Below are 14888 nucleotides of genomic sequence, written 5' to 3'. Positions count from 1 at the left end.
AATGCTCACTTCTCAGAGTAAATGGAAAAGTTTTACTGAATTGAAAAGTAGGAACGTGGAGTTCCAAGTAGAAGAATGTATCTTCCTTCAAGTATCACCATGAAAAAGGGTGAGGAGTTAAGGGCAAGCTAAGCCCTAGTTTATCTTGATAGTTGAATCTTGGATAGAACTGGTTAGGTTGATTTTGGATCAGCCTTATCTTTAGCACTATCAGTTGTATACATTGTGTTATGTATTTCCATGCAGTGGACATGGGTTAAAAGGAACTCATGAGTTGAGTCATAACAATCTGAAGGTTAAGGTTAAGTATTTCGGTAAGGAATAGCCAGTTCAGATTGTAACAGAAGAAATAAGGTTATGAGGAACAAAGTGTACCTTGAGTTAAGGTATGTTGCAGAAACAGTGAGGTCAAGAGAATGACCTAGGAAAAATGGAATCAGTTGTGCGGAATTTATATTCCGGGCGATTCAGATAAATTTCGAGGACAAAATTTCTGTAAGGAGGGGATAGTTGTAATGCCCCAAATTTCTTAATAAAGTGTAGGACCTTGATTAGGAGGCCGGGAGGGCCATAATTGATTTATTATGTTATTAAATGATTATATGCATGTTTATGTGAATGATATTGTAATATGATGATAAATGCATGCATATGTGTTTACTTTTAATTATAAGGGCATTTTGGTAATTTGGCCCGTTAAGGGCGTGATTGTGTATTTTCGTGCATGTGGGTGAGTTATGAATGGTACCACATTATATGTGGATTTGTTTGAGCCTTTCGGCATGAGACGATCATAAATGCAAGTGTTCGGTCTGGTCATAACGGGTTTAAGTTCGGGGCTCGGGATGAGTCTCGGGGTGATTTTAATGATTAGAACATTACTGGGAATTAAAGGGTAATGGGATATGATTTATTGGTATTTGGGAATATCGTGAATAGCGGGAATTGGAGGGTGATAATTATGATTAACAAAATAGGTGCGAAAGGACGATTTTTCCCTTGGTGGCTGTTAAGGTTTTATTTTAGACTTAAGGGCATTTAGGTCTTTTCACCCTTAAGGATTTATATTAGCAATTAAGGCTGTAGAAGTTTACCAAAAACAGAGTCTCACTCCCCTTCTCTCCCGATGGTTTTCTTCCCCATTTCTCTTTGGATTTTCAAGCTCTCTTTTGAGGAACCAAGCCAAGGAACCAAGATGTGATAAGGTAGGGTTATGCTCTACCATTGAAGAGGGTGTGTTGTAGAAATTGAGGTGAGTTTTTAACCATTAGAACTCTTGTTTTTGCTCTGTTTTCCTAGTTGCGTTTCAACTGATTTTTGAGTTGGAAAGTTGGGAATTGATTGGAGTTTTGGCTAAGGTTCTTGGGGTTGTGGTGCCTAGGACATGTGGGGATGGTTTTTTGGTTTATTTGGGACTTAATTTGATGTTTGGAAGCTTTTGTTTTGGGTTAGAAATGGTGGAATCGAAGGAGGAGGTTGCTGGGCAATTCCTGGCTGGAGGTAGCGCTACAACGCCCAGAAGGGGGCGCTACAACGCTACCTAAAGAGGTGCTGGGGCGGTTTTGGTTCTGTGAAGAGCGCTGGGGCGCTAGGAGAGTAGCGCTACCCTATTTCTTCAGAACCCCGTTTTGAGTGTTTTTAAGGGTTTTTGGCTCGAGGTTTTGATCCTTAAGGCCCGGGATCGAATCTACTCACCGTGTGGGTACAATTCGGGTTCCTGATAGTGGGGTTTAGATCAAGACCCTATCTTTGTTGATTCTCATTGATGGAGGTTATATTTGGTTATGACTAGGTGACCACTAAGGGATTAAAGGATCGATCGTTCTCAATGGTCGTTCTTATTTTAATTCTCGCTTGAACTAGAGGTGAGAAAATTGTACCCTGTGTATATGTGACATGCATGGTTATTCTTTATGCATGTTCGATGTCTAAATGTGATGCATGTAATGCACGAGAAACATGTGATTAAGGCATGCCGTGAATATTTAATATGAGATTGTTCAAAGCTTCAGCCTCTGTGTTTATGCATGATCCTAGTTTTGCTAGCGATTGTTAAGTAAGCATGCTGAATGCCCTGTACTCGGATATTTGACCTATAATATATGTTTGGTAGCATTACTTACTTGTGTATGGCACTGACTAGTCAGGGTTGGCATTGGTCGCGTATTACGGACCTAAGAGCAAAGAACGGCGTAAAGCGTCATGAACGCAGGGCTGATAAAAGATTATATCTAATCGATATCAGCGTTGAATGACTCTAGGAGCATTAATGCTGGACCGACCCTAAAGTTGATGAAAATTATAAGCGCTTGACTAGTCTAGGACTAGTTACTTAGAGCTAGGGCCAAAGGCCTAGGTGACGGTTTGTCACATGGCTAGGGAGCGGAATCCCACAGTTGTGACTCTATGGTCATGCGATAGGTTATATTGGTGACTAGTTCATCGAACACCTATCTTGTTCAAGCTAGTGAAATGATCACTTATCTTTAAAGCCCGGTGACCCTATCGTCACATGGCTAAAGGGAAAAGAACCCACCTTAGTGACTATTACCACTGTCATTCTTCTATTTAGGGCTATAAGCCCGGTATGGTTACCAGAACCACCAGTGTTAAATTACTATTCTGATTTGGATTGACTTGATAGTCATCCACTCAGGAGGGCAGGATTCCTTATCCTGGATACCCATCATTACATGAATTTATTTGACTGCTTGAATAGGGCTATATTTTCTAGGTGTGTGCCTTATGATTTGATGACATGTTATTACTGTTCATGAGCATATTAAGTTTTCTTGTTGGGCTTCTACTCACGGGTGCTTTGTGCTACAGGTAAAGGCAAAAGAAAGCTGGACCATCCTTGAGATGGAGAGCTTAGGTGACGATGTGTACATATGCGGCTGCTCGATCGCCACGGCCGAGGGTTGAAAGAGGAACTAGGGTTAATCCCTATGTTGCCGCTTAGATCGGCCTATCGTAAATATTTTCTTGTAATAGACCTTTAAATTATATTTTTGGGATCCCAATGTATAAAGTAAACGTTCTAATGAAATGTTACATCTTAACCAAAATTTTTAATCCCTAAACTGCTAATCATACTTAGTTACACGATTTTGGACAAATGACTCGATTAGCGAGTTTAGCACTGTTTATAAGGCACAGCGTAACGGTCCCTGGAGTTTGGGGCTTTGCATCCTCCATCACCGATTCGACATCCAACGTCACCTCGCCCACAAAGGAATACTTCAGCCCGAGGGGATAGCAGAAGAAATCTTCCCCCCTCAAAAGACGCTTATATCTCGCGATTTTGCGCCAATAATCTAGGTCCTCAATCCCAGCGTGGAGGCAGGCATAAGATCGACCAAAGGAATCATTTAAGCTACGCACAAAGTCTTCGCTCCGACCCACATTCTGACCAGCGTGATCATCAAACTCCCAAAGAGGACATCCAGCTCGCCAAGATGATTTGAGTTATACTCAAGCCAGGGGAGATCCGTCTATTGTACGTGACAATTGGAATGTCCCGCCTAACCAACCTCAAGCTTGGAGGGATAATTACCCGTCTAATGTTTACAATTGGGTGGGAGCTGATAACCAGGTCCCAAATAACCAAGAGATCAAGGATCCAACCCTCAAGCGACTAACCTTAATGGAGGAGCAGATGAAAAGACTCTTGTCTGGAAAAGACATTGATGACTGTGATTCTGATGAAGAGCTCGAGCCTTTCGCTCGCCATATTGCAGCAGCACCCTATACTTCTTGCTTTAGGATGCCGACCATGCCCACTTATAATGGATCCACCAATCACCTAGGGACCTTCAACATTCTGATGATGGCCCACAATGTAAATTTCGACCTAAGGTATATTTTGTTCCCTGCAACGTTGACTGGACCTACCAAACCGTGGTTCAATAAATATAGAAAACATTCAATCACCTATTGGAAGAAAGTGTCTTCAGAGTTCAAAAGACAATTTCATGCTGCAAATGAGATCCGAGTAGAGACCAATTCATTATCTAACATCAACCAGCACGCTGGTGAATCCTTGGAGGCATATCTCAACCGATTTACAAATATAGCGGCCTGAGCTAGAGATGTTGATGATAATTCTAAGCTTATGGCTATGAGAATGGGAATTGCCGTATGAGGATATTTTTGGAAAGAACTCCAGAAAAAAGGAGTGAAGAGTGTAGATGAGTTCTTGGCTCAAGCTCAAGAATGGATAAATTTTGAAGAGACATAATCTATTGTCACATGAACCAACCAGACCCCCGTTCAGCCCGCTGGAGTGGTAATGAATGCTATAGCTATGCCTCAACCCGCTACCCAGAATAACCATTTGGGGGGGGGGGGGGGGGGGGGGGGTAATAAACGGAAATGGAATGTTGAGGGCGACAAGAACAAGCCTAAGAAAAATAAGCACGGGGAAAAATATACTTCTGTCTACACTGCCTATACAGATTTAACGGATACACGAGAACATATTTATTTAGCTAACTCTACCAGCCTTCCATGGAAGAAGCCCGAACCCATGAAGCATCAAAGGGCGAAGATAGACCCAAATAAATTTTTGTTATCATTATAATGACATAGGTCACAACACTGACGATTGCCATCAACTGAAAGATGAGATCAAGACTCTCATTCGACTGGATCGTTAGCACAATACGCTCGAAAAAGGGTAGCTCCTAGTTAACCGACGGGACAGAATCCACACCTAGCTTAGGAAAGCCAGGCCAACCCTCAACTAGTTCAAGGAAATCAAGTTATCCCCCCTCTTGTTGAAGGAGGGGATATAGCCACTATCACTGGAGGGCCCCATTTGGCAGGAATGAGCAGTGGAGCCCAGAGAAGGTATATCCAAGAGCTAAAGACACACAATGGTGCTGAATTTGTAATGGAGCAAAGGTTATCAAAGCAACAAAGGTTGGAGAAACAACCAATCATTTTTACAGAAGAGGACACTAGCCACGTCCAATTTTTGCATAATCACCCAATGGTGGTAACCATCCAGCTCGCTAATCGAAGAGTACAAATGATATTGATCGACAATGGGAGCTCCGTAAGTGTGTTATTCAGGCCTACCCTTGAAAAAATGAGGCTATTTGTAGCCAATCTTAAAGCGTCCTCAATGACCCTCTAAGAATTTTTGGGAGAGGGAATGGCAACCATAGGAACAATCAGCTCGTAGTCACATTGGGCAAGGAGATACGACCCATCGCCAAGATGCTCGAGTTCATAGTAATTGATTGTTTGGACACCTACAATGTAATTTTGGGGAGAACTGCGTTGATGGTGTTCGAAGCTATAACCTCAGTTCGCCATCTCGCCATGAAATTCCCATTGTCCTCGAGGATATGCACTATGAGGGGAGATTAGCTCACTGCTAGGGAATGCTATAGTATTGCCATGAAAGGAAAATCACAACCCAGGAAGCAAGCCATGGTAATAACCGAGGAGAATGAGGGAACCTCGGGCAATGGTAGTTTTTTCCCAACCCGAAGAAATTGATCTAAGATTAGGTGAAGAGAGATCTAAGCTCCAGGCTTTAGAGGAACTAGAGGAAATCATCCTCGACAAAGAAGTACCTTCGAAAGTTGTTAAGGTTGGGAAAAATCTTGGATCCGAAAGAAAGAAGGAGTTGGTTGAGTTTTTTAGAAGAAATATTGACGTCTTTTCCTGGTCGCATGAGGACATGGTAGAAATCAGTCTGAGCATGATGGTGCACACGTTAAACCTGGACAAAAACATACATGCGAAGGCACAAAAACGTAGGCTGTTGGGAAGGAGTGAGGAGAAGCTCTGGAGGAAGAGGAGGTGAAATATCTGACCTGGATAGCCAACCATGTTTTGGTCTCAAAGCCTAATGGAAAGTGGAGAACCTACATCGATTTCTCTGACCTTAATAAAGTTTGTCCCAAGGATTGCTTCCCGCTACCTTGAATTGATCAATTAGTAGACGCAACAACCGGCCACGAGCTCATGTCCTTCATGGACGCGTATTGTGGATATAACTGGATCACGATGAACCTTGCGGACCAAGAGCACACTAGCTTTAAGATCGAGCATAACGTATATTGTTACAAAGTTATGTCATTCGGGGTGAAGAATGCATGTGCAACTTATCAAAGGATGGTTAACAAGATGTTCGTTAACCAGATCGAGAGAAACATTGAGGTGTATGTCGATGATATGCTGGTCAAGTCAAAGACTGCCAATAACCATGTATCCAATCAGGAAGAATGTTTTGGCGTGCTGAGAAAATACAACATGAAGTTGAACCCCCGGAAATGTACCTTTGGGGTGTCATCGGGGAAGTTCTTAGGCTTCATAGTCAATGCAAGGGGGATCGAGGCAAACCCAGAAAATATTAGATCGCTATTAGAAATGCCTTTCACAGAGGTCGTGAAAAAGATGTACAGAGCTTAACCAGAAAGGTTGCTACCTTGAACTGATTCGTATCAAAGTCAACGGAAAAATGTTTTCCCTTAAACAACTTGCTTAGGGGAAATAGATAGTTTGAATGGACAGAAGAATGCGAACAAACATTTCAGGATTTGAAGACTCATCTAGCTGAGTCCCCTGTGTTATCAAAACCAACTATTGGGGAAGGTCTATACTTATACCTAGCTGTAACAGAAAATGCAGTCAGTATTGTATTAGTTCGAGAGGAAAATCGAGTATAGAAACTGCTGTATTATGTGAGCAAGAGGCTTTTGGGAGCTGAGTCTAGATATCCTCTAATTGAAAAACTCGTGTTTTGTTGATCGTGGCTTCGTTGACGGATATACCTACCCAAAAATGCGAGCTAAATTACTTTGCACGGGGGTACAACTGGTAGACAGGCGTATGAAGAAAGCGAGACGTTAACTCTAGTGTGAGCAGCTCGAGTCAGACTTGACAACTTAAGATAATCCGATAGTCTCCAGATCACTTCTTATGCCAATAACTTAGTTCAAGATGTGCATCATCTAGATTGCCTTCGTGAAGCTCTGAACAAGACCCGTGTCAGTTCAGATTAGTCCTACGACACCCAACTTGATGGAAGTGTTCAACTCGCAGAAGCGTGGTCATGACGCATAGTGAAGGATCCCGAAAGACTCGAGGATTCTTTATATGCCTCATAAATGCTCAGATTTTATTATGCATTTATTACCCGATATAACAGATATAAATTTAATAGGCAATCATGTATATATGTAAATGAGAAGTTACCCAAATTTGTCAATTACCATATTAAGGTACGGTTACCCGAAATAGTCCAGGAGAATCTCCTATAAATACATTGGGAATGGACAGTTAAATGGATCAATTTTCTGTATGCAAAAACTCTGCTAAAATTGTCACCAACAATTTCTTCCAGAGCCCTAAACAAATCAATAAGAGTGACTTGTAGACTATGTGGATTTTAACTACTGAACCACGTAAAAATGTGTGAACTTTTTGCATTCTTATTTTTTTTCCATTTCTTATACATTCAGTTTATGAAAAGCCTAATTTCTCTATTGTTGGATTTTTAAATCATTTGTTGCTGAAAAACTGCATCAACAAAAATTAATTATTTATCACTTCTAAAATATATAATATATCATATTTTGAATTAAGGAATAATTTAATTAATATTATAATTTTCACAATTACAAAAATTTAATATTAGAATTTTACAAATGATTTTGAATTTGATAATATATATTTTTTTATTTTAAATTATTTATGTTTATATTTGCTAAAACTTTGAGATGAAAAAAATTGTGATTGACTTTTTTTTTTAATTTTTGTAAAATTATTATCTTTTTAATTAATTGAGATTGTCAATTTTCTTTAATAATAAATATTTATAGTGGTTGAATTTATTTTTAATTTACTAGTAGGGTGATGTACTAAATTTTTCATAGAGAAGTTTACAAAAATACTCCAGATTTAAAAAAAAAATACTAAAAATACATACTTTATAAAAAAAAATTCAAAAATACGAAGAAGTATAATTGCAGATACAATTTTTTTTTTTTAAAACAAAATAATACAGATTTTTTTTAACCAAAGTTTACAAGTTTGTAACAAAATGTTACAATTTTGTAAACAATATTTATAAACTAAATAGAAAATTGTAACAGTAACAAAATTGTTACAAACTGTTATTCGCATTTTTATATTTTTTTGTAAAATTTCATAATTTTTTAATATTTTTAAAATTTATAGTTCTATGTGTAATTTTTTTTTATAGGTGTGATTTTTTTTAAATGTATGAAGATATTATTTAAAAAGTGGTTGAAAAGAAATATATATATATATATATATATAGAATAATAATATATGTTGACTACACCTATGTACATCGGTATCATAGCTCTCACTCTCAGTCTCAGTTGTTCATTAAAGCTTCAAGTTTGAGTTTTCTATTTCAATTTATTTGTGAAAACTTACAGATATAATTATAGTTTTTACTCCCATATTTGATAAAGAATCTAATTCAAGAAAATGAAAATAAAGGCTGTGCTAGAAAAGAATTGGAAAAAATAAAATGATATGCAATTATATACATTAGGTACGGAAAGTCTAAGAGACAATTCATGGATATGTTCAAGAAATGAGCAACGATACGTTGATTCAAAATATGCACCAAAATATTAAGTACAATAATATAATATTGTTATTTAAAATAATGAGTTTAAATTTAAGTCAATCTGATTTATCTAAACCTGAATGAGAGGCAAAAAAAAAAATCATATAACGACACAATGTGACTTATAGAAGAGAACATTTAATACAAAGTCAATACATTTTTAACCCACTCATTTTCATGTGATGTTCTTTTTTATTTCCCCCTGAAAATAATGGATAAAGATTGTGAAGGTGATATTTCATTCTTTCTTTTACTTGCATTAATTAGTATAAAGCAAATTTATTGTTATATCTTGTGTATGCTTATTAGGTCCATTAAAAAATGCATGAGATATCTCTTCTTCCCTGTATCACATATCTACTGGACTATACCATATGAAGGACATTGAGGGATCAGTTCCTTTTCATGGTCCCTCTAAGACATGAGTTGTCTTTTTCTTTAAAATACGCAATAGAGTTTCCCCAATTATATTCTCATTTGGTGGGACTATTTGGACTTAAATTTTTGGAAAATTTTGTGTAGTTTTTTTAATGTTTTATTGTATAATTTTTCAGGGCATTGTTTTTTTTATTTTTGGTTGGTTTTGTTGAAGTGATTTAATGATTGGTTTAGCATGTTCTTTAACTAGACAATGAGTATTTGGAGAAAAAAATATTCCTCCATCTCTTGTAGTATAAACATAGGGGTGAAATATTTAAGTAATATGTAGTTCCATCTAATAATAATTTAGTGATGAGTGGAGTAACTCATCTTCTTATATATTATTGAATGCGCTCACACACTTTTCATATAACACACAATAACAATTATATAAAATCACTATTACATTAAAAAAAACAAAAAACAAAAAACTACACACATAATAAATATGCTTTGGACCATCCAAATTGGTTTAACATTGAATATAATATCTCTTTTCTCCATCACATAAACAAATATTGGACTGAAATCAGGAATGGGAGCCGGGGACCAATACCCTTTTCCTTTTGAATTCATAGCCTTAAGACTTTAGCTGTCTTAATCACTACATATATTATTTAGAGATCATATCCCACTATTTTTTAGCTTCTCATTTACCTGTGGACAGTCAGTAAAATAATGTAGTATTCTATAAATATATATATTTTAAATAAGTCAAACTAGCTTTTGGTAAAGACCTGAAAGCAACATTCACTTGTCACTTTGACACCTGGCAAGCGTGGAGAGAATTAAACTCAATAAACTACATATATTATAATTGTTGTTAATGTGTGAATTAAATTGGTTAGGATTCAAGATGTTTGTGAGTGTGTGAGAGACGAATGATTCGAATTCTAAGATGTGTATGTGTATGTGTATGTGCATGTTTTTGTTTTCGTATTTGTCATTGTTAAGATGATACAAAACGTCATATTTAGTCTTAGAAAAACTACATAAAATTCAAGTAATAGGAAAAAGATGATGCTTATGAATTTATTCTCACTACTTTTGATATTGAATGACAAGGCAGTGGTTGATTTGTGTTGGTGCCACTTAGATTTTGAATTAATGGGGGATCAAAAAGGATATTTGGCTGCGGTTGATAGGAATAAATATTAGAGAAGAGGCCTTTGCTTTGGTGAATTGTAGAACTGTCAAGCTCCACAGGATGGACTGACATTGACTGCCAAACACTAGACTATCGTTGGCCATAGCCAAACAAGAGAATATAAGCATATGAAAAAACACAAGGCAAAAAAGGCAAGAATGCAATACCTTTCTTTATATAAGATAAAATGGAAGAATCTATGGGAAAATTATATTGTTGTTATATGTTACTTTAAGGTGTCCAACACTACATAATGCGTCAAATACCAATTATAATTTATTTTTGAGTTCAACATATTCAAATTTAAAATAAAATATATAAGATCCAATATAAAATTGTGTCAGTCACCATATACAACATTATGTGGTATTGGACTCCATATGTTGTCTCATATCAATATTCTAAAAAAATTATAATCAAAGAATTTTTCTTCTTTTTTTCTACTTTTTTTGGCATATGGATGAAGGAAATGGGGGATCTCAAAAGTGAAGATTTTCTATGTTTTACTCTTTTCTTTAACTTCTTTTTTACACGTTTCACTAGTTTATCTTTTGTTTCAGTCACCCTTTCCCTTGAATCACAGGGTTGATGAGAAGAGATTCATTCTTATCTTACTTTGTTAGAAGACCCTTTTTAGCATTATCTTATGCTGATAATTTTGTTTAGGACCTTTGTAAAGATTAATGTTATGTTTTTTAATCTAGTTCGTTGAAACATGAAAGGATCTTCTATTGAACTAAGGAGGATGCCATTTTGCTTCTACTTGAAGGAAATGCAGTAAAGAGTATTATTGTTAGTGTGTTAGTTTTTAATAGTAGAGAGTGAGAGTATATATTCTTCAATGCTTTTAATTAGTACTAAAAGCTGAAACTGTATAATAAGAAACCAAGAGTCAACAACAGATTATAAATGTGTTTTCATCAAATCACGGAACAGATGACAAAATACCAAACCAGAAGGTATATAAAAGCTAATTTTCATTAATAAGAATAGGAAACAGATCACAAGCTACACCAGCTAATTAAATGCTACAAGACATATCATTTGACAGATAAAACAGTAGTATATATACTTTCAATACACAGCTCTCTCACTACCAACCACAACAAACTAATTATTCTGAGCCATATTATTATTCTTTTTTTGCCAACATATTATTGGAGACAGTGTAATTTAAGATAGAGTCTGGTAAGGCTTCAGCAGAGGAATCAGGGAGCCACTTAGGTGGAGAGACATGACTTCATTGGTGGAGCCAACCAGCTTCCCATCGATGAATACAGCAGGCACTGGCGCGTTGCACCCCAACCTCGAAAGAGCCTTCTCCATTTCCCGGCCTTCAGGGTCTTGGTCAATCTCATGAACAGCTGGGTTGACTCTCAGTTCTTGGAACAAAATGTTGACTGCATAGCACAGACAACATGAGCTCTTGCTAAAGATCACTACTCCCTTCTCTGAGGCCAATCTCATTACCTTGTCCATCTCGAACTAGTTGTTGGGCTTTGTTTGTTTAGTTAAACTTTATTGCCTTGAAAAACCTATAGGATCGAATCCCAAATTGAGTTCGATCCTATGGTTTAAAACCGAGGTTGGAACTGCAAAAATGGAAGCTAGACAAGAGGGGAAAGTTTGTTGTGAAACTAGCTTTAGGTTGTGAAGCTAGCCTTAAGTTGTTTGAAGTTGAGCTATGATGCTAGACTATTTATAGGGACAGAATAACTTGGACTGCTTTCTTTGAAGAACATTCAAAAGAGTTTGTGCTTTCTTTAGATAATCAAACTAGAAAAGAGAACAAAAAAGGCTACTTTCTGAGATAAAGACTAATATTTTATTAGGCTGAACAAGTTGGCAAAAATTAACTTTCAATATAATGACTTGGATTTGTAACCATCTGATATGTGGATCTTTCCCTAGATGGTTGGATGACAACATGATCATGTGGTGAGTTTGATACAATCGGTTATGCTACATACGTGTAAAGTCTTACAACCATTTCTTCACCTATTTTTGTAGATTTTATGGCAACTCATTGTCTACACAGCAAAAGTGTGCTAAAATTCTTGAAGGCCTGGTCAATTTGTACCAGATTCTCACAATCACCTTCTTTTGAATCCTTCTGCAGAAGTATAGCCAACAAGATAGGTGCCTTTCGGTGGGCGCAAATTCTTTATGTTGCATCCATCAACTTGGAAGATTCCTTCTCAGTTCTTACACACAAGCACGTGTGAATGGATCAACTTCACGTATTCTTCATGCATTATGCTTTTTGTATGTTTTTTACTGTAGTATAATTGAGATGGTTTTTAACTATTTTTTTCTTTAAAAAAATAGCACTGCAGGCTGGAGAAAAAGGCCTGTCTATCTACAGGATGTTGATCGACCCAATAGACCTATGAAAGAGGCTTGTGACAACATTCCTGGCCCAAGGTTTCTTAGAAGTTTTCAAGTTTTTGCCCATTGAAACTGACGATGGATGTGAGGCCTAGATTATTATGCTGCTGAGAGAGAACCTTTTGTTGGATTTTCATTAGAAAAAAATTACAATTTTTAAGTGATTCATAGGTGTGGGTTGGATTCTTGCCATTGATCCCCTTAAGAAAGAAAACTCAATATTTTAAAAATAATTAAAAGGCAGTATCAATGTATCATCATGCTATGAACACTTTATACCACTTTGGTAGTGGTAAAGGGATAGTTCCTCAGACTCATGTGAATTGTCAATTCATACAAACAGTGACCTGTTTCAAGGTGGTGGATAGGATGAGTTTCATGTTTGGAACATTTCTGTTCACTGATTAAAAAACTAAAGCAACAAAGCCTTATGGGGTTCGTTATTCTTTTTGTGGTTAGGCTTTGTAGAGGAACAAACAATCTTTCTCATTACTCTCAAATGAAAATGTCCTTGAGAATTCTTTCTTATCATGAAACTACTTTTATATAGTTCAATGCAGGTAACTTTATCACTGACTAGGAAGATATATGGGCACTTCAGTAAATCAGTATAAATGTCTTTTACGTTTAGCATTGTACCATCCTTAAGGATTTTCCATGAAAAGTTACACACAAGTAGCTTTCATGAAACTCTAAGATTAAGAAACTTCCGATCAAATTTCATAACAAAAGTAAAACTATATATTTCCATGTTGAGACTCTCATCTCAGAAAACAGAAGGCTACATTTTTTATATGTATGTTGTTTTTTTCCACATACTATATTTATATTTTCTGGCTTCATTTCAAATACAGTCACCAGAAAATTGAGCCAAAAAACACAGCCCTCGTTATATTAACTATTAAGCATATAAGATTAACGTAGTAATCTTTTGTTTTTTGTTAATCCTTATTGGTATAATTGTGTAGTAATAGTAGCTAGAACCAGATGGCTCTAGCATCAATGAGCATTTGCTTGAGAGAGCCATCAACATGGAGAGATATAATATCTTTAGCTGACCCAACAAACTTTCCTCCTATAAACACAGCTGGGACAGCAGGGTTACACCCCATCTGCTCGCGCAAAGCCCACTCCATCTCCTTCCCATTGGCATTGCGGTCAAGCTCATGGATCGCCGGGCTCGCTCCAAGCTCATAGAAGAGTGCCTTCACTGTGTGACACATATAGCATGAGCTCCTGGTGAAGATCACAGCAGCTCTTTGTGATGCCAAGTCTCTTACTTTGTCCATATTTCAGCTAAAACTTTTTTTTTTTTTTTTGTGTGTGTGTGTATGGTTAATATAATACTAAAGGAGAGTTATATATCTAAGATATATAGATATGTAACCAAATGCAACTATAAGAAAAGGCTATGAAGATCACTTTAAACTACTAGTTAGTGCAGATAAAAGAGGGAAAACAAGGTCTTTTGTATGAGTGTAGTGATGATTAGGCTTGAGGCTTTGGTTCTGGTTGATTCTGGGATTGCATCACTCTATTTATAAGGGGCTGGAATGGGTGGTAGATTGCATTGTTTAATTTAGAATAGAGAAAACAATTGATTAGAAAATAAAGAAAAAAAATAGTTATTTTCATTTATTATAAAAAAATAAAATAAAATAACATATAATGGATAAGAAAGAGAATGTTACTTTAGATATTTGTTTGGATAAGAAAAATGCTTCCCCACCCTGATGATTTGCTTGATTGTGACCTTTTGAGTCATAAGAACAAGTTGCAAATTCTCAGCATCAACTAATTCCTGTGCTTCTCATTAATGATATCATTCAAAATCTTCCTTTTGGTTTATTTTAATTTTTCTTTCTTTCTGGGAATGTGTCCGTATGATTTTAGAAGAGTTGGAATAATGTTGTTTTTTCTTTTAATAAATTATTTTAACAGCCAAACACAACTTTCGGCATAGGTTGCCAAGCATCAATTAGCACTAATTATATTCATATTAGCAGGACAAGAGGAACAAGAGAAGATTTGAACTTTATCTAAAAAAAACTAATGCATGATTTGTATTATATTCCAACTTAAGGAAAGGCCACACACCCTCCTTGAAATTAATATTTTTAATACAAAAAAAAAACTATTAATTAGAAAGTCAGAGGCTATGTAGTTAGTAGGGAAGAGAATCACTTCACTTGTCCAGGTGTTGACATTTGCTATTCTGAAAACTCATTAGAATTAAAGAATAAAAGACATGGGTTGGCCAATATGATGACGATGCTAGCTAGTCTTTTCAATTTTTCTTTTTCATTAATTAGT

The 14888-nt window shown here is 36.4% G+C and overlaps 2 protein-coding genes across 2 annotated transcripts; both read right to left on the bottom strand.

The window, feature by feature from the left end:
* Positions 1 to 11147: 11147 nt before the first annotated feature.
* On the bottom strand, positions 11148 to 11879 carry LOC133794508 (glutaredoxin-C13-like). The gene has a single exon (XM_062231766.1). It carries the CDS (start codon positions 11664 to 11666, stop codon positions 11361 to 11363), a length of 306 nt encoding a protein of 101 aa, XP_062087750.1. The 5' UTR covers positions 11667 to 11879; the 3' UTR covers positions 11148 to 11360.
* Positions 11880 to 13240: 1361 nt separating this feature from the next.
* LOC133803144 (glutaredoxin-C11) lies at positions 13241 to 14108 on the bottom strand. The gene has a single exon (XM_062241139.1). The coding sequence runs from the start codon at positions 13862 to 13864 to the stop codon at positions 13553 to 13555; it is 312 nt and encodes a 103-aa protein (XP_062097123.1). The 5' UTR covers positions 13865 to 14108; the 3' UTR covers positions 13241 to 13552.
* Between the last annotated feature and the right edge of the window lie 780 nt (positions 14109 to 14888).

Source organism: Humulus lupulus, chromosome 1 (genome assembly GCF_963169125.1).
Source record: "Humulus lupulus chromosome 1, drHumLupu1.1, whole genome shotgun sequence".
Lineage (NCBI taxonomy): Eukaryota > Viridiplantae > Streptophyta > Magnoliopsida > Rosales > Cannabaceae > Humulus > Humulus lupulus.
This window is presented reverse-complemented; position numbering and strand designations above follow the sequence as displayed.